This window comes from Ammospiza caudacuta, chromosome 2 (genome assembly GCF_027887145.1).
Source record: "Ammospiza caudacuta isolate bAmmCau1 chromosome 2, bAmmCau1.pri, whole genome shotgun sequence".
In the NCBI taxonomy this organism is placed as follows: domain Eukaryota; kingdom Metazoa; phylum Chordata; class Aves; order Passeriformes; family Passerellidae; genus Ammospiza; species Ammospiza caudacuta.
The window spans coordinates 35,535,560-35,555,201 of NC_080594.1; the positions used below are offsets into that span (position 1 = coordinate 35,535,560).

At 43.0% G+C, this 19,642-nt stretch overlaps 1 protein-coding gene across 1 annotated transcript in view; it reads right to left on the reverse strand.

The window, feature by feature from the left end:
* The window catches only part of TENM4 (teneurin transmembrane protein 4), a 387,133-nt gene that overhangs the window by 7,517 nt on the left and 359,974 nt on the right, over window positions 1-19,642 (reverse strand). Inside the window, exons 28-31 of the mRNA XM_058800438.1 lie at window positions 18,654-18,889; window positions 12,171-12,467; window positions 9,360-10,974; window positions 3,468-3,610 (exon numbers count right to left, since the gene is read on the reverse strand). Coding sequence (XP_058656421.1) covers window positions 3,468-3,610; window positions 9,360-10,974; window positions 12,171-12,467; window positions 18,654-18,889 — 2,291 coding nt within the window. The remainder of the gene's footprint in view (window positions 1-3,467; window positions 3,611-9,359; window positions 10,975-12,170; window positions 12,468-18,653; window positions 18,890-19,642) is intronic.

A 19,642-nucleotide genomic window follows, 5' to 3' on the forward strand; every position in this document is an offset into this window, starting at 1 on the left:
GGCAGAGCCAGTCCCTGAAACAGATTGTCCTTGGAAGAAGCTCTGCCAGAAAACACAGCCTTATAGCTCACGTCCTGGCTGAGCATCCCAGAGCAGCCCTTGCCTTTAAAATGCTGCTCCAGAGGGGATGCCAAAAACTACTTCTCCAGCAAAGCCTGTAACAGGCACTGCAGAAAACAGGACCCTTCCTGGAGACAGTGCCCATGGGATGGAGAGAATGGTAGTTATAACAGGATGTAGATAATGATACAAGTGCTGACTCCAAAACACCCCTCCCTGGAAATAGAGTTGTTCTGGCTCCAACAATTACCTGACAGCTCAACGAGACAAAACAAGGAAGGGGAGAAAAAAAAAAAAAAACCAACAAAAAAACAGAAGAGAAATTGGATTCAGGTGCCGCAGTTCCACAATATGCCAGAGGTCACCCAGAGTCCCCCAGTGGCCAATAACACTGAACTTGTTCAACAAACAATTTAGTGACAGCTTCACAGTCGTGGGGAGGAGGGGGAAGTGCTGCACAATGGAGTATTGGATTTTAAATGTCACTTCAGAGCTTTAGGGGGTTAGTGCAAGGCTTATGACATGCTGGCTGTTTTTGACGTGGCGGATGCTCAAAGTCAGAATTATCTCTCCTGTCTTCCAGACTGGCAAGGTGAATACCAAAAATGTTTTGGAAGGAGATGCTAGGGCCCTCTGGTTATGCACTCTGAAGAGAGATGAAGCAGCCATTTATGGGTGTTAGTTGCGTTGTTATTGTGCTCCTGCTAGTAGTTTCTCTCTGATAAAATAACAGACTTAATCTGCTGGGCCAACTTTTATCAGCAATGCCAGTGGAGTAGCTCAAATATACTTTTGTCTATCACAAGGAGGTAAGTGACCCAGAGAAATTAGGAATCAGAAGACGTGGAGATGAGAAAGTTGTGGTACATCATTCAGTGATCAATGCCTTGTCCTGGCTACTTTTAAATGATAAAAGATCTAGAGCTTACTCTGTATGCTCTGCAATACCATTTTACAATTTGATCAGTCTTATTAACTGAAAATGTTTCCTGTGCTTTCATTTACCTTGGTTTAATTTTGTCACTTCCTATGTGAAATTTTCAAAAGTTTTTATTTTCTTCTAAATGCTTCACCAATATACACAGAGACAATCAGTGACAAGGAGGACTGGACTGTATTTGGGAGTGTGTATTGATGCCTCGAAGGGTTGGGAGTGAACAGAACTTCATGGAAGCATCAGTGTTGGATGTATGGATAGGCGTAGGAGAAAATGGATCATGTATTCAGGCATCATATGTGAATGAATTTGGAATATGCAAATATATGCCTACAATATGCTGGGTGCGACAGAAAGCAAGGGAATCCTGCTCTACAGCATTGAGGAACCCCTTGCTCTCACAGCACGATCCTGCAACTGTCGACTGAAATAAAAATGCTCATGTTTTGTTGCTGTCATAACAGGGGAAGAATATGAAACAGCCTGCAATGGTTAAATTCCATTTTCAACATCTGAGTGCAAAGGGACTCATCTGGAAGCAGGACAGCTGTATAAAGCCCTCTTTTAATGAGCAGGGCCCTGCATAGCCCTCACTGCAGCTTCTGGCTTTTAAAAATCTGTGTGGGCCATGGAGATTTCCTTTTCTTCTTATTGCTCATTAAAGCAGATTCACCTAAAATAGGTGGACAGAAGGGAGGGTTCTCCTTGATTTTATTTCCAGCTCATCTGCCTGTACGAACAAGGGTCAGTCATCACCTCAAGCTGTCACTCAAGTTACTTGGCTATTCAATAAGTCAAATAATGATAGTATAATATACATGAAAAAGTTATATATATATTACATACTATAATACACATAATGAAATAATGACAAAACAATAATATAATATTACCAATAATAATAATTTCTGTGGTGGCTCTGTGAGAGTTATTATCTACAGCACATACCAATACAGAGATGGTCTTCTGTGTAGTCTCTGGGTGAGTCCTTCCTGTTTGCCTACTCCTGGTACAGCTTTGCCCAGGGAGACTGTGTCCCAGCAGAGGGGAGAAAAAATCCTGAGGGTCTCTCTCATTAGAGAGATAGCTTCCATTAGCATGTTATTGTTTAATCCAAGGAAATAAGAAACAAAAAGGGAGTCTCTGTGCTCCAAACCACAACTGAGTTACTGCACTGTTGAAGTTTTCAAGTATCAACCCAGCGATGGTAATTTTTTTAGTTCTACCAATATTATTAAGTGACACTTCAAATAAATTTCTTGCTGAAGTTGAAGCTGGTGCATTTTAACTTGTCTTCAGCACGGCTGTGAGGCTGAGTACCAATGATGGACTGACATTTGACTACTATCAATCTACAGTAATTTGTTTGTACCTTTGACTGATACCTTTTGTGGTTCAGGAAACGTGACCTCCTGGTTTAAGATGCATACCTCAAGAATCTTGCTGCAGGTCATCAAGATTTCAGTGAAGCCATAGGTAGAGAGGCTAGGAGGGCAGATGGAATCAATTCCATTGCCTACTGTTATCATATTATTAGCAGAAATGTGGAGACCATGTCCTGATCTCCCCAGTCATGTTGGTGCCTCACTGCTCTTGCAATGTTCAAACAACCAGCAACAGCAAGTGGGAGTTCAGACTAAAGAGGATTCAGACTAAACAGATGAAAGCCTCCCCAGAATACAATCAGGCTATGAAATGGAAGAGAATCCTGAGAGGTAAGTGACTTTTGAGGTCATACACTGATAAGCAGTAGGGCTGGGGCTTAACCTAGGGCTCTCAAATCCTGACCCCGTGTTCTAACTTTTAACAGTGCTGCCTCTGTCTTTCAGTTGAGTAAGTACCAATAGGAAGATGGGGAAATGATTAGGCTGTAAAAATTTTTCTTGCCAATTTTATCACTGAATTTTGCACCAGCATCTACCACAATGCCTTGGGAAACAAGCCTGTTTTTAAAAGCAGGACACAGTTACATGGGATTTAACCTGGTCAGGTAAAATGAAAGTTTAATATAATAAAAAAATTCTTTCTGGAAAGACTCTCTGCAATACAAAAGAACTTCCTATGCAAGTAGTGTGACTTCTTGTTTAAGATATTTTAAACCAAAATGAATAGGTTTCTAGAACAAAAACTCCCAAACTTTATAAACCAATTCTCTATCAAGATTCACTTTTTTTTAACTTCTAAAAATCCTGGGTACAAAGGCCTTGAATTTAGCCTGCAATATGTGACAATGGAAGAAAGAAACAGTAACACGCCACTTCACTGAGCAACCACCAGAAAATATCACAGGAAAAACCCCCATTACAGTAGGGAACTTAATATGTGATTATTTGGTCAGATTTCAATACTGGAATGGGGTTTGACTTGCTCTTCCTCTCACAACATGCTGGTAGAGCTTTTTCAACCAACATTGAAAATGGGTGGTTTGCTGATAAGGGCATGAGATACAGTATGGAGTTACATGAATCACCTTGCTGTTGTCCCATTCTTGGGTTTTCATCTGTGTGTGGATTAGCTCATAGGATGGCTCCATGGCATCCATGTCTGGCTTGGGGTAGCCGGGGATGACATTGTGCAGCTGGAACCCAAAGGTGAGCAGCCAACTGTTGACATCTGCAAGGGAAGAGAAACATAAATAAGATTATCTGATCTCTCAAGCAGGATTGCCCAGGAGAAGGCCCACAGGAGGATGCCACAGTGGCTGGCACTGCAGCAGTCTGGACAAAATGATGAGCTTCTGCTTTGTGTGAAAAGCAGAAATCTTAATGGTCCTACAATGAGCCATGTGCCAAAATCTGGCCTTTCCACCTCCAGCCAGAGCCAAATCCTGTGCTTTCCCAGTTCTGAAACAGAAACGTTGGCAGTGAGCAAATGGCCCAAATCAAAGCCAGCTTCATGTCTGCCCTTCATCAGCAGAAACCAAGCACTGTTTGAAGGTGTGCAGAAGTACAGCAACAGCAACACACCTGGAGGCTGAGATGCTCCAGCCAAGTGGGTAGTGTTATCCACTCCTACAGTCAGCTCGGAACACCTCAGCCCCAATACTTCTATCCCTGAGGACTCTCAAAGGGCCTGTAGGCTGAAGACTAAATTTAGAGCTATGTACCAGAATACCAGGATATCCAGGATGGACAGCTCAGGCATTTAGCTGGTGCTCACAGAAGAGGCTCTGGACATATACACTGCTTTTTCCATGGATTTCCACCTCAGTCCAGAGTTTCCTGGCATCTTTCATAAGAAGCTGCAGTTTGAGTATTAAACCAGTGTAAAGTCACATCATCTTTTACAGTGGTATTTATAATTAGACTTCATACTACCTGCAAGGTACATTATAGTGAAAATAAGTGTACAGGCACGAGAGGTATTTTGCTTGGGTACTTTTTACAAACACCTTTAAAAAAGTCCATGAATGGTGAGAAAACTGCTGGCTACCAGTGATAAATTATTGTCTTATGCAGAAGAGGGACCACTAGCACGAAAGAGAATGTGATGGAAAACCAGCCATTTGGGACATCATTCCTGCATTTACTTGCCAGTATATTTCAAAGTCTTCCTTGATTTTTGATTGCACAGCTATGAGGAATAGCAGGCAAAAGTTAATCTGCTGGAGGAAAAAATTATGAGGTTAGGTAACTCCTAGATCTGCTTGGGATTAACATCACTCCCTCCCTTAACTTCAGAGCATTTGATGAGCCTTCACTTAGCTCCAGAGGACACACCTGCTACAATCCCTGAGCAATATGGTGTGGATTTGGCACACGATAGCAATTGCAAGGCAAAAAAATGTATGAAGGGGAAGTTTAACTAATATTAGCTCCCAGGAGTCTTAAGTGTCTGGATGTAACTGGAATTTTTCTTGGTGATTGCTCTGCTTCAAGCTGGAAGTGCAAAGGCTTGACTTTCATTTTGCTAAGCTCAATAAGCGTTGTTGAAACCATCTGAAGACAAAAAAAAAATTAAATAATTAAATATGCATCTCTGAATATTTTTTCTTTATTCCCATGAGCCTAAATTAATGTTTTGAAGAACTGGTTGGAAAAGAAATTATGGATGCAAGTGGCAAAAAACGCCGTTCCAGATGACTGGAGAATCAGGAGCCAAACAAACACACTATCTGTTGCTTGTTTTCCTACAGGCCAAAATGTTGCGATTGGGCAGATGTCCAAAAAGCCCTTGTGACAATCCATGTGGAAGAGGGAGGATTTCTGTAATAAAAACACTTCTGTTCACTCAATGTACAGATTGTTTTTGGAGTGTCTTTGAAACAGAGAGGCTAGGGGGGTATGAGAGAAATGAAAAGGCTCATTTGATTATTTTGTTGCCTAGTGCTAAGATAGCCCGCCTCCAAATCCTTCTTATCTCAAATGAAGAGCTTTGATGTACATATTGTGGACCAGGTGGTCAGGAGAACAAAGTAAAACAGTGAAGGTCAGCATTGGTGCAGGAATAATTTCCCAAGCACTTCAAAAATGCTAGAAAGAATACAGAGCATGGATGCTGAACTGTTGAAAAATATGTAACATGTCTGGAAATATCCAATACAGGTTTTTTTTTTAATACGTCCCAGAAAACTGACTTCCAAAGCATTTGCAACAGGAGTTTGTTCTTTTTTGGGAGAGGTGTTGGAATACCCAGAACAAAAAACCACCAAAACAAACAACCTGAAAACATGAGAGGAAGGTGTGGAGCTGAGAAAACAGAGGGGAAAATACTAATTTGCCAGGAGGCAGTGACAACTTTTTTGACAGAAAAGTACATTTCACATCACAGAGGTTTTTTTCAGCTACAGTAACCCTGCCAACACATTTCACAGTAAATTCATTTGAGGGCAAAGAAAAAGAGTGCTTAATGCAGACACATGTAATGGAAATGTCAGTTCAATCCATCAGGATTGCTGAAGCTGGCAGGAAAGCTCTGTGCCATGAAGTGTACAATCACTAAAATATTCATGTTTAACAATGGGTCTTGCAAAACATGAATACCTGCTTCTCCTGCTCTCCCCTCCACATACCTTCAATTTCTTTAAGCTCAGACCTCATCATTGTGGACCAAAGCATGTGCTGGTCACCCATGTCCTGGGCACTGAGCTCCCCTAAGGACAAACAGGTCCCAGTGTGGGAATGCAGGAACAGAGAGGTGTTCCCTGTGTCCAGATCTGGGCAGATTTGGTTGTGATGACAAGGACAGTCTTATCATGGGTCCTGTCCACAAGGTGCCTGAAAGCCTGAGCAAAAAAGTGCTGGTGCAGCAGCCTCATGTCACAGCACTCATCCCATAGCATGGCCTGATTCTTCTATGCACTTGGGGAGGAGAAACTTGAAAAATGTATTTGTGCTCTGTATTCTTGAAAAACTAAAAATAGAACTTATAAGGCTGCGGAAAAAAAAAAATATTTGCTGCATATAAAATATTAGTGTATCAGTTTTTGACATCTTGATTTTACTGTCAGAGTTGTGTGGGAAGCTGCGCACCTGTTCTAACACAGGGCTAGCAAAAAATATTCTGTCCTTTCTTAACTTGAGCAGGAAAACAAAAATCTGTCAATATGCCACAAAGCAACAGTTCAAAAACTAGATCTGTTCAGACCAAAAATTTCCAATTAACTTCTAAATTAAACTCCATGTCGATTTTGATTCCTTATTTTTCTTTTCCGGTTTTCAATCCCTAGTTTACACTTAACTTGAGAAAGCTGAAAATCCAAAATTCATTTTTGTTTAAGGACATTCTGGAATTTGTCATTTAGACAATTTTGATAGCTGTTTATGCTTCTCCTGAGAAATCTCTCAAGCTCAACCCTCCCCCATAAACAAATTCATTTTGACAAATAAGCATTTTCTGATAGGAAAAGTTATCCTGAGGTATTCCCTTCCAGCCTTTATTATCAGAGTGAGAGCAACATACAGGATCTTTGCCTGCATTTTTGACATATTTACTTCCCTCATGGCATCATCTTCTCAGCTCTGGAGAAAACAACTTTTCATGAAAAAAACCCCATGATCTAATCCTTATGATTATTGCAGAAGAACCTGAAAGCACAAATCCTAATGACTAGAAAAACAAGTAGGATAGATAACCCAAGATTTTACTTTGTAACATTTATTTGCTATTAAGCAGATCTTGTAACTCAGGGGTATGCAATTATTGTTGAATTTGGGAAGGTTGTGATAGATGCAGCAGGAGCATTTAAAAATTTCTATCTCCTCAAGAAGTATGCACATTTGATGTGTGATTGTGGCACTTGGCTTTTCAATGGGAAGTATCTAGAAAAGAGTGCTACCAAAAAGTCTTCTCAAACTCTCCTCATTGCTACCACTGTTGCACACAGTATGAAACTAGGTTTGAGACTAGAGAAAGGGGATAAAACAAAACTGGCTGGAGATAAAACTGGGGCAGCACACCAATGGCAGAGGGACAATTTGCTAGTGAGGTCCTTCAGGTTGCCATCTCAGTACAGGCAGGGGATGGCAGCAAACATTCAAGTGTAATCAGATGGCCAAGAAGGACAGTGCCATCCTGGGCAGTACCAGCAATAGTGTGGCCAGCATGACCAGGGAATTGATTGTCCCCCTGTACAGGGCACGGGTGAGGCACACCTTCAATCCTGTTCAGTTTTGGGCCCCTCAGTACAAGAAGGACATTGAGCTGCTGGAGCGTGTCCAGAGAAGGACAGTGGAGCTGAGGAAGGGTCTGGAGCACAAGTCTGATGAGGAGCAGCTGAGCAAGCTGGGGGTGCTTAGCCTGGAGAAAAGGAGGCTCAGGGGGCACCTTATTGCTCTCTACAACTGCCTGAAACAAGGCTGCAGTATATGGTGGGGACTGCTCTGTTCTCCCAGGTAACAAGCAATAGGACAAGAGGAAACAACCTCAAGTTACACCAGGGCAGGTTTAGATTGGATTTTAGGAAACATTTCTTCACAAAATGGGTTGTCAAGGTCTGGAAGAGGCTGCCCAGGGCAGTGGTGGAGACACCATCTGAGAAGGGATTTAAAAGACATGTAGTTGAAGCACTTAGGGACACTGTTTACTGGTGGATGTGGTAGTGCTGGGTTAATAACCGGACTTTATAATCTTAGGGTCTTTTCCAAATGAAATGATTCTATGGTTCTATGTATATAGGAAGGCCATTTAACATACATAACATAACATAACATAAAAAGATTTTCTGTAAAAATACCCCAGAGCTCATATTACAGCAATTTTACAAAGTTTCAGGGGAAGTAGTTCAGAGATTGCATCAAGCTTTGGGGTAGCTGTGCACCAAAATCTGTCCTCTTATTTTCTTGACTTTTTATAGACACTGTTGATCCTGCAAGGCCGATTAACTTTGAGCTACATAGCTAGTGGTGTAGTAGTCATGTAGACACTCTGAAATGGCTGACTGTAATGAAATGTTTGAATTGCTTTGCCATTCTGTTGAAACAATTCTGTATGCCATTTGTTTAGTTGTAAACAAATCTCTAGGCAAACTGCATAAACAGAGCTGCCCCTCTAAAAAGAGAAAGGTTATCAGGACATTAATTGGTAGCTAAACTTCAGATATCTGAGGGGATAAAAAACTCTAAGCAAAATAAAAAGAACAAAACCTAAGAAGAGAAAGGAAACAGGTTTGGTAATTACAATCTCCATTTACACTAATGAATTAAACATGCCCCTTACATGGGGGTCCAATGGCAATCTAAAACTTATGTCCATTAATTAAAGAATGGAAAACCTTATGGTGATCAGGACACTGAGAGAGGAATTACCTATTGTACTGGTTTTGGTGAGGATAAATTTTTTTATAGTAGCTGGTGCAGGGCTGTGTGTTGGATTTGTTCTGGAAAGTGTTGGTAACACAGGGATGGTTTTGCTACTGCTGAGCAGTGCCCACACAGAGCCAAGGCCTTTTCTGCTCCTCACCCCACCCCACCAGCGAGGGGGCTGGGGGTGCACAAGGAGCTGGGAGGGGACGCAGCCAGACAGCTGACCCTGACTGACCCAAAGGATATCCCAGACCATATGGTGTCATGTAAAGCTGGGGAGGAAGAAAGAAGGAGAGGACGTTTGGAGTGATGGGGTTTGTCTTCCCAAGCCACTGTTTTGTGGGATGGAGCCCTGCTGTCCTGGGGATGGTTGCCTGCTGATGGGAAGTAGAGAACGAATTCCTGGCTTTGCTCTTCTTGTACAAGCAGCTTTTACTTTTCCTATTAAACTGTCTTAATCTCTATCTATGGGTTTTCTCACTTCTTCAGTTTCCCATCCCACCTGGGAGGAGTGACTGAGCAGCTCTGGTGTGGGGCTTAGTTCCATCTGGTGTTAGACCATGACACCTATTTGCCGATGGCAAGCTTGTAAAAAATGTTTATTAATTTAAGTATCTTACCTGTCATGTAACATTTGATATCCTGAGAATTGCTAATGGGGTTGTTGTTTTTGAACATATACAGGTTGAAAGGCATTATGTTATTGCTACTCAGATGCTTCCACATATCATGGTCCGGACTTGTCCAGCGACCCGCTAGCACATCGTAGTCTCTCCGCCCCATGTGGATGAGCTTCGTGAGGGGGTCATACAGTCCTCCATGGTAGCCGATGATGATCTGGAAGTTGGGATTAGTGTCCATATAGATCTCCCCATATGCTGTGTACAGTATCTGCTTGATCATTAAGCCAGTCCCACTGAAGACAGCCAAAGGAGTGCCAATGTTATCGCAGGCTATGTAGAATTCATCGCCGCTGCTGAGCTCCATTGCAAAGAGGTGGCCCTGGAGGTCATAGTACAGGGAGGTGATCTCAGAGCTCGAGTGGTTGTACAAGTGGGTCACCTTTGTTGGGTTGGTCAGATCTGCGTAGAAGAACTGCAAGTGGTGGCCATGGCTAGTTTTGCTTGAGACTCTCCTTCCTAGGCCATCATAGCGGTACTTCACACTCCACCCACTTGCTTTATTGTAGGCTTTGATGAGCAGGCCAGCTGAATTGTACTCAAAAATATCATTGCCCCTTTGCTTCAGGAAGCCATCTTCATCCATTTTGTACTGCACATCCCCCAGTCTAGTAATCCTATCCCTGAGGTCATACCTGAGTGGTGTAAGGCGGGCACTATTCCCTGGACTCAACAGATGGAGGTTTCCATTTAGGTCATAGCTGTAACGCCAGAGAGGTTTGTCATTGATAGACACAGTCTGCAACTGGCCATCAGCATCATATTCATATGAGTAACGAGTTGTGTTTGCGTAAGGGCCAACCTTCAGCTCCTTCTTAACCACTCTACCCATGTTGTCGTACTGCACAGTCATCCAGTACATGAGAGACCGGAATATCTCATACTGGACCTCCTTCATCCTGCCATAGGCATCAAAATGTTTAGTGTGGGTCATGACAGCAGTGGTGATAATCTGGTTGATATCATAGTAGATGACCCCGAATTTACCGAATTGCTCAGTTTTGCCTGACACGTCATCGTACCTGTAGAGATCGATAGGCAAAGGTGTCTCGTTGATGACCGCTTGCATGCTGGTCACCCGGAAGCTGTTGTCATAGTTGTAGTCAAAGCGTGCATTCACCATGCCCTCCTCAGTGAAGCGGAAAATCTGTCGGTCAATGAGGGGCCCTATCTGTCTGTACCTGATTGTGCAGGTGAACCCTTCATTCTGCAGGTTTATGGTCTTCAGCATGCCCGCAGTTTCGTCGTACGTGAAACTGATCTTTGTGGTATCATAGAGCATCTCGGCTAACTTGGACAGCTTCCCATACTTGTAGATGACGCGTCTCCCAGTGCCCAAGTACAAAGTGTGGAGGAGCTGCTCATCCTCTGTGAAGTCCTGAATTACTGAGGCATTGCCTTCTGGTGGCCGGTAGATGTTCCTGTAGTAACCAATGGAACGAATGGTTTCCAAAGTCTGACGGGCAACGTTGGGCATGGTCACCGAGGACAACCGGTCATTCTTGTCAAACTCAAAGATGTACTGTCTCTGGCTGTGAAGGAGCAGCACCATGGACTGGATGGAAAGAACAAAAGTATAGATTATATCCCTGTTTTTCCAGCAAAATTATACTCTCACAGGATTCCTCAATCCAAAGAGCAGGGCAAGTATGAAAAATCTCTGTGAACCATAGAATTCAACAGTGAAAGGTAAGAAGCTGTGCACAGCACATCAAGTATCCTCAAACAGGAGTGGTCAGTGGAAGAAGCAGTTAATGCAGTGAGGAAGGTCCAAGTTCAGAATGCTCAGTTTTTTAAATCACTACCCTATAACTGTCTTACCAAAGTGCCAATAGACTTTGAAAGCTAACTAAATAAGATTGGTACTTAAGCAATGCTTGAAAAAGTATCCCCCAACACCCTCCAATGATGAATTAATTCATTGTGCCAACCCATCTTCTATTATCCTCTTCCTCCAAACTTCTGCCTGCATACTTATTTGTTCCAGGATTTTTTTTTGCATATAACAAACAATCCACATGGATTGTATAACACAAGGAGTAAGTCAATGCTTTTTCCTTTTTAAAAAGATATGGCACAGCTACAGTTTCCTTAAACTGTTTTGGGAAACAAAAAAATTCAAAAAACCAGGAATAAAAAATTCCAGTCCCACATATATAATACATGGATCTGTGGGTAATTGAGCAGTGTAATGCTGAATGGTAATACCTAGAAAATATAAGTTCCATGCTAACCTACAGAGTGAAGGCCCTGGGAGACACTGTAAAGTGTGCTAAAAGTATGGCTGAATTAATGTCTTACTTATTAATTATTATGTATTTTTGTAAGTAGAAATGGACCACTTGAAGAAGGCAGGATGTCATACTCTATAGGTTATTGTTTTTCCAATGTTTTCATATGGAAAATCTGGCTGGAAATTCCTACTGCTCACTCTGTTGACTTTATCTGAGCATATTTTATATTGCAGTCAATGAAATAAAGCAAGACTGTGCTTAAAAAATCATGTGTCAAAGCTTCACTGTTCACATGCTCTCAGCATGACTGGGAAAAAAACATCTCTGACAATTTTCAACTGCTCTGTGGTGGTCTGGCATGAAAGCCACTTTGTGCACCTTAGTGGGACAGAAGAGGAGGACCGGACCGTAAGGACCAGCAATTAGCTGAGATGAAGGAGTGCAGCTGTACTGATGTCAAAGGAGAGAACCCATGGGCCTCAAATGCACCATCTCTGAGCGGTAAGACCATTCTTACCTTCTCCAAGTAGGTGTAGCTCCATGATTTACCATCAGCAAAGATTCTGGAGGTAATTCTGCCAGACTGATCGTACTCCATCCTTTCTGACATTGTGCCCCTCTGAATCCCTGCAATGTGTCCTCCTGGGGAATAGGTGACATTGACCCCATTCAGTCTGCTGCTGGGTGACCAGAGACTGGGCCTCCCTGCCTGGTCGTAGAGGATGCGGAGCGTGAACTTGCGGTGGTCATCATAGATTTTCTCAGTCCTTGTCACACGATCAAAGTCAAGGGACAGCAGGTTTCTGTTGTGAACCTACAGGAAAAAGAGGGAGAATTAGGAAGCTGGAAACAGTGTAAGTTAGAAAGACTAGCCTTGTTTCACCAAGTACCTCTTTACACCACACTGCAGAGTATCCAGCTGTTGATTGCTACTGGATAAGACACAATTTTTAAAGCAAAGAGTTATCCTAACATTGCTTTTATTGACTTCAGTGAGGAGAGAGGCAGAAGTATGGTACTTTTGAAACACCACAGTGAAGGAATATTGCTCATATCTCAAATCTAGATTTAGGACTGCTACAGCAGATGTGACCTACAGAACACAGAATGACAACTTATTGCAAGGAATATTTCCAAGATATTCTACTTATCAAACCTTGAAGACTGAGTCTTTTGCTTTCATGCATATCAGAAAACACTTGTAGAAAAGAGATGGATGTTGTGCCACCATAGCAGAAATCAGTGGCTTGCTCTGAGTTTACTGAATATAATGCAGGCATTGGAGGTTAAGCATTTCTCCTGAGATGAAATGTGGAGGCTTTAACCACTGTAGATCTTACAAAGACCAGGAGCTGTCCTGTAAGAGCTGGACCTTTAACTTCTCTGTCCTGGGGTTATTCAGAGTGGCATAATTACACTCTGATCTTTGGAAATACAGAGGCACTCGAGGTAAGCAAAGGTATCTACTTCAAAGGCAAGAGCAGGAATACATCTCTACTCAGGGATTGCAGTGCACAGCAATACAAAAAGGAGCTGATAATACAACTCATCTTTAGTCATGTGTGCAAGGAGACTTACAAAACCACATCACCACAGGAGCAATGTACTGGTTTGAAAGCAAGGAGGAAAACCAGTATTCCCAGTAAGAGCTTGCAAGTGAAGACAGCTCTTTCTCCATCCCACCACTTCCAAACCTCTTTCAGCTAGGGAACATCTTTCTTCTGGAGGGGTATAGGTTCTTCTTGGATGAATCTCAGACTCCAAAAAGCTGACTTGGTTTTCAGTTCCCTTTGCAGCTATTCAGCTACAGTCAGTAAACCAGAGTTTGCTGCTTGCTATGAAGTTTTCAGATTTAGTTAAAAACACTGCCCTATTCTGCTCTGGGTAACACTGATACTCCTGACTGAAGTCTTCAAAAACATGCAGATGTGGCACTTGAGGACATGGTTTGGTGGGGAATATGGTGGTGGTCCTTATTTTAGTTTGACATGTAGGACTTTGTACGGTTGGACTTTCAGAGAAAGGATGGGGTTGAATCAACAAAGAGGTTCCTTAGCCCTGAAGAATAGGAGAGGGAAAGGCTGAATCACTGCAGTGCCTTTGTCTTGCATGGGCAGACATCTATGCGGAAGCCTAGATGTTGGGGACATCAGAAAGACAGAATTCAGAAAAAGGTATCACAGGAGCTGGAGAGAGAAGGAATTGTTGCCATGATGTAAGTGTGAGGATGATGCAAGAGGCAAGTGCAACAACAATTTTCAATTTATGGATAACAAGGATAAAAGGTACATATGACTTCAGGGAAGAAACTCTGTAGAAAGGTAGACAATGCTCTAATTAAATATGTGTGATATAGAGTGTAAATGTGCAATGGGAGAGAAGAAATCAGCCACTATAACAGGGAATCTGGAAAATAATTAAAAAGGTATCAAAACTCTTAAGTACAGATGCACATGAGTAAATAAGAGGAATTTGGCATCTCCTAGGCGCTTGCTGCTATAGAAAGAGAAACACAAGAAGCAATTCCTTGCAAAAAAAGAAAAGCAAAGCAGGAAGTAATAGCATCTCTGCCTCTCATATATTCAAAGAGCAGCTCCATCCTGGCAGCTGCAGGTTCTTTTGCTCCAGGTCTTTGCCAAGAAAGCTGGGAAGAGCTCTTCTAGGGCTGGAACAGTCATCCAGGCTGAATAAGGTCTTCCTGAGATGTATGTCAGCAGCAGTGCCATTCACTGGGCTAGAAGGGCCAAACAGCAGGTCCCTCGATAGCTCTTTAAGCTCAGTCCAAATGTCCTCTGACTGGTGCCATAAATTGTTCCACCCTCCCTATGCTCTGGCAAGCAATGTCTGTGCGACTCGACTGTGCGAGTTGGAACCAATCTCGCTTTTCCTGTATTTTATTTTTTAATGATTTGTTTTCTTCCGCTCTCTTGATGTACTGTCTCTTTCATCTGTGAAGTGCTGCAATGCAAACAGTAACCCCTCAAGGTGATAAGCAAAGTGAACCCTACCCTGCCAGTAGCCTCTGAAGAGGGTCTAAATCTTTTTCATACTTGTTCAAGGGCATGCCTTGTATAGAAGTGAATTTTCTGCAGAAGAACTGACAGGGCTGCAGGCTGCAGTCCAATAACTGTGTTTTATGGTGAGCAGCTAAATAAGGTGCCATCCTCCATCCCAGACCTTATTCTGGAATGGAGTCTGAAAACCTCCTGCAAAAAGGTTTTGCCCCTCAGAGTGTTTGACAAGGCTTGCGATCAGCACAGGATCAAGACAGGGTAAATTTAAATCCACAGTTCACAGTGGATTTGACATCCCTTTAAAATGTGTGAGGCTAAATTTAACCCCTAACTCACGTTCCACAGTACTTTATTCAATCCCTTAGCTTCCTCTGAAGAAAAAAGAGCATAGACACACCACCATCTCTGATTTCTCCAATGCTTTCTTTGGCACTCCTTTAGCTTAACCGATAATTAAACAATGTTCATTGATCTCCCTGGGAACACTAGAGTACAAAAAGGGAGAGAATTTTCATGAAAACAGCCTGGCAACCTTCAGCAGAGGAGGGCACAAATGCTCCTGCAGTGAGGACTCCAGGTGCCAACAACATCCATGTGATGAATGGCTGCCTACAAAGGAACTTCCCCAGCAAACTGCTAAACCTGTTGGAGTGACCATAGCCAGACCTCAATGTCCTGCAGAAATTGTGGAGATCATCCTGGAACACCTTTATTAGTCAGCATAACAGGAATGGTTAGCACCATATCCCCTTCTGGTCATGTTAGCTATGGGGATTTCTGGGATACTAGGTCTTGATGCCACCACTAACCTGCTGCCAAGGTCTTGGGAAAAAAAAAGTGAATTATGACAGGAGTTACCATACCTGGTTAAATAAATAAAAGAACTGAGCCAGCAGCTCTGTCTCTTTTTGTTGTCCTATTTGCTCTATTGCCAGAGATTGTTTGTTGAATAAAGAACGAAAAAAAAAAAAAAAAAAAAAAAAAAAAGGAGTCCTGTTCCTTGAAGCAGGATTTACTTAATTCTCTTAATTCTCTCTCTGCAAATGAAGTCTGTTGCTGCTGTTGGCCAGGGACAGGTGGAATTCATAGCCAGCCAATCTGCAGAGATGTCTCACCACCGGGTGGGTGGATAGAGAATCACAACTTTTCATGGGGTGTGTGGGACAGAAAAAGTGAAAGGGGCTGCTTTAACATATTTGTGATGCTTTACAGCTGCCTGGCCAAGTACAGAGCCACGTCAGCACTGATGGAACAAGGAAAAAGCTATCAGGGTTGTCCCCTTTCCCTTCATCTGTGCAGAAGTCTCTGCTGTGTGCCTTATCCATGCAATAAGGAACTGTGTTTTGGGTTATTTCCTAGGGAGGCAGGTCTGGAAGTGGCCTCATCTTGCTGGGTGCTGGCTGAGCTCATGGCAACAGGCTGCCAGTCCACAAGCACACCATAGGAGGAAAAGGCACAACCCATAAAAAATGGATCCTTGTGATGACAGCAGAAAGGATCACTCTTTTACACTGTCCAGATCCTCACTTCATGAAATGATGCTGGAGCCTCCTTGGGATGTTCTTTCCCTATGAAGCACTATGCATTGCTGCTGTCTCATGCGAGCAGTGGGGTGAGGGGAGAGCGAAAGTAGTAACTTCGTCACATATAGCAGAAAAGGGTAACATTTCCCAAAATCAACATCCCAAAAACATGTTGAATTTAACTTTCCTAAGTTTCTCTCCTGCCAGAGAAAGCAGCAATTATTGGTGTGAGGGAAGCGGGGAACATCACCCAGAGAGTATGTTAAATGTTGTGCAATCCCCAGGGAGGCAATTAGCACTTTGCAGGTTGTTGTATAAGGGGTGCAGATGCTGCCATGCATGCACAGACACAGAGCTTAAAACATCTAATACACCCTCAACAACTTTTAACCCCTGAACACAGCCATAACTGAGTCCTTTGACCATGTAAGATGCACTTCTGATTCACCAGAAGGGTCCTGATAGGCTCAAAATGTGAATAAATGTTGGCAGATTTATAGGGATACCAGCAACTAGCCTGAAAATTAATTTTGCACGTGTTTTTCCAACTGTAGTACAATATAAAACACAGATACATTCTGTGTTTGAATCTACTACAAAAAATTTTGGGACAAAAAACTGATATGGGCAGCTAAGCTGTGGTTAAATGAGTGGAAACTGTTTTGAATACCAAATAGCTGTGACCCAGCTGCAGATTTCAGAAGGCCCTCTCTTCTCAGAAAAAGACCTTTCTGAAAATTTCATCAGTTATTAAAATGAAACAAAATATAAAATAGAATAAAATAGAATAAAATAGAATAAAATAAAATAAAATAAAATAAAATAAAATAAACCCCTCAGGACAAACCCAACAAAAAAGCGTGGTGACAACTGATCTGCAGATACACAGCAGTTCACACTGAAAGAGCAGCTTCAGCTTTCATTACTGTTTGCATATTTTCTTCTGGTAACAAAATACGAGGCTATCAATGAATGGGGAAAAGAACAGAGGCTGGGGTGGAGAGATTGAAGAGAAAGACTTGACAAGTGTGAGCGAGGAGAGACAGGAAAATCACACCAAAGTGGCAGGGGTCATGCAGCAGGGAATAGGGAGAAGTGAAGAGCAAGGACTGGGAAACACATATCCTGAAACCAGAGCATTGATATTTACTGCCAAGTTCAAGTGTGAATAAATAGCTGCAGTCCTTTTGCTGGGGTGGCATTACACAGCACTAAGCATTTTTCTCAGAGGGTCTGAATTTGCCAGGTGCTGAGCAGCTTCCCAGGAACCCTTCATCAGCCTGTGACTCTGAGACTACCAAGGTACAGGGTGAGTGCACAGGGCTTGCTATTACAAGTTCCCAGCTTTGCCAGCAGTTAGCAGATGAATTACAGCTTATTGGGCAAGATCTTTAAACAGCCCTGACAAGTATGAGGTGTGTTGTGCGGAACAATGTTTTCAAAACACATCAGTCTCAAGCACAGAAAGGTCTAGGCACTCCTGGAGGGAGAGCACTGTCAGGCTGTATGTAGCTGCTTGTAACACTTCAGGGAGCAATAGCAATTGTGGTGCAATGCCTTGTGAGCCCAGTTCTTCAACAGGTTCAACAGACTACCAATTTCAGGAATCCAGAGTTTTTTCTGAGGTTTCCCAATGAACAGTATTCACAGAATCACTGAATGGCTTGGGTAGGAGTGGGCCTTAAAGATCTAATTCCAACCTTCCTGCCATGGGCACAGACACCTTCCATTATACCAGGTTGCTCAGAGCCCCATCCAACCTGGCCTTGAACACTTTCAGGGATGAGGCAGCCACATCATCCTTGTGTGGTCTGTGCCTGCGTCTCATCACCCTCACAGAAAAGAATTTCTTCCTAATATCTAATCCAAACCATCTTTTTTTTCAGTTTGAATTCATTCCCACTTGCCCAATAATGCTATGTCCTTGCCCTAAGCTCCTCTTCAGCTCTCTTGGAGCCCATTTAGGTAAAGGAAGGTGCTCTAAGGTCTCCCTGGAGCCTTCTCTTCTTCAGACTAAACAACCTCAGCTCTCTCAGCCTGTCCTGATATGCTTAGAAGGCTTTCAGTGCTCTGCTCTATGACTACCAGCAGCACAGGTAGAAAACACCTGCACTAACTGGTCTGGTAATTTATAGTTACAACTGTCCCTGGTTTGCTTGAACAGCCTGAGATGATGGATCTGTGTGTCTGATGGGAGGTCACACATTCCCAGGGATGCAGAGGACAGGTTGGGAGATCAGCAGCATCACCTTTGATGGCTAAGGGAACATCAGCACATAAGGAGGCATAATGATATACTACAGTCATAAAGGTTATGTCACTGAGGGTAAACAGACAATTATCTGTCCTGCAGCTCCATCCCTCTTGCAGACAATACAAATCATACCCATCCCCTTCTGCCACGAGACTGGGGACCGATGAGATGGGAAGTGGAGGCCGAAAGTGCTCGTGGTTCTCACTTACCCTCAGCCGACGTCCAAAGACGGTGACCTGCCCTCTCGCTTGCTCCTTCCTCTGCCTCCACTCCACGAGGTTGAGGCCGTTGTCAATGGGCAGGGTGACATTCCTCTTACCCACTGTGGGGTTGACCGTGCCAGCCAGCAGATGTGGCTCGGTCTGCAGGGCCACCTCCATGCCATTGGCGAGCATCAGTCTGAGGGAGCCATCAGCACCGATGTAGTAGCTGTTTCGGACTTGGTCTGAAGACAGAAAAGAGTTCTTAGCTGAACTTTGGTGATACAGCTCCAGCTCTTCGTTTGCTCCCTTGTCTAGGCTGCACGAGCATTTTGGATGGTTGTAACCAAACACTGTTACTCACCTGTCCCACTCAACGGGAGCAAAACATCATTTTCATCAGGGAAAGTAAACATGATCAATTGCTTTTTCATTCTGATGAGGTTCGGCACCTCATATTCTTGCAGAAAGCCTTGCACAGGTTAAAAAAGTGAAAAACCGTGTAATCCTTACCAAAGGATGCAGGTTCAAACCTCTTCCTCTAGGCTAAAACATTGTGTGGTGAGATATTTGTTTTAAATCAGTCTGACTGAAAACTTTCCACGCTTTTATATCCTAAAATCCTAATTTCACAACAGTATATGAGAAAGTGGGGCCACCTACTTTCCTCAGCTCATTCACTGTCTCACAAGTGACAGGAAATTGCACAGCAAGTTAATGCTAACCAGTTCCCCAAACAACAGCCAAATCCTTTCCCTTGAGAAAGCTTTCAGGAGGCAACTGAAGTCCTCATGTTTGGATAGAAAGCAGAAACATTAAGCTCCCACACGTCTCTATACATCTGGCCTCCACTAGCTCATCAAAGATCAGATTTTGAGGCCAGTATTTGGGAATTCAGGAGTTGAAGAGAAGAGCAATCTCTCTTCTACATCCTTCAGGAATCAGGCAGGCTGAAAGCTCATCCTTTGAATCTCCAGCTGGCATTTAGCTCTGCAGAG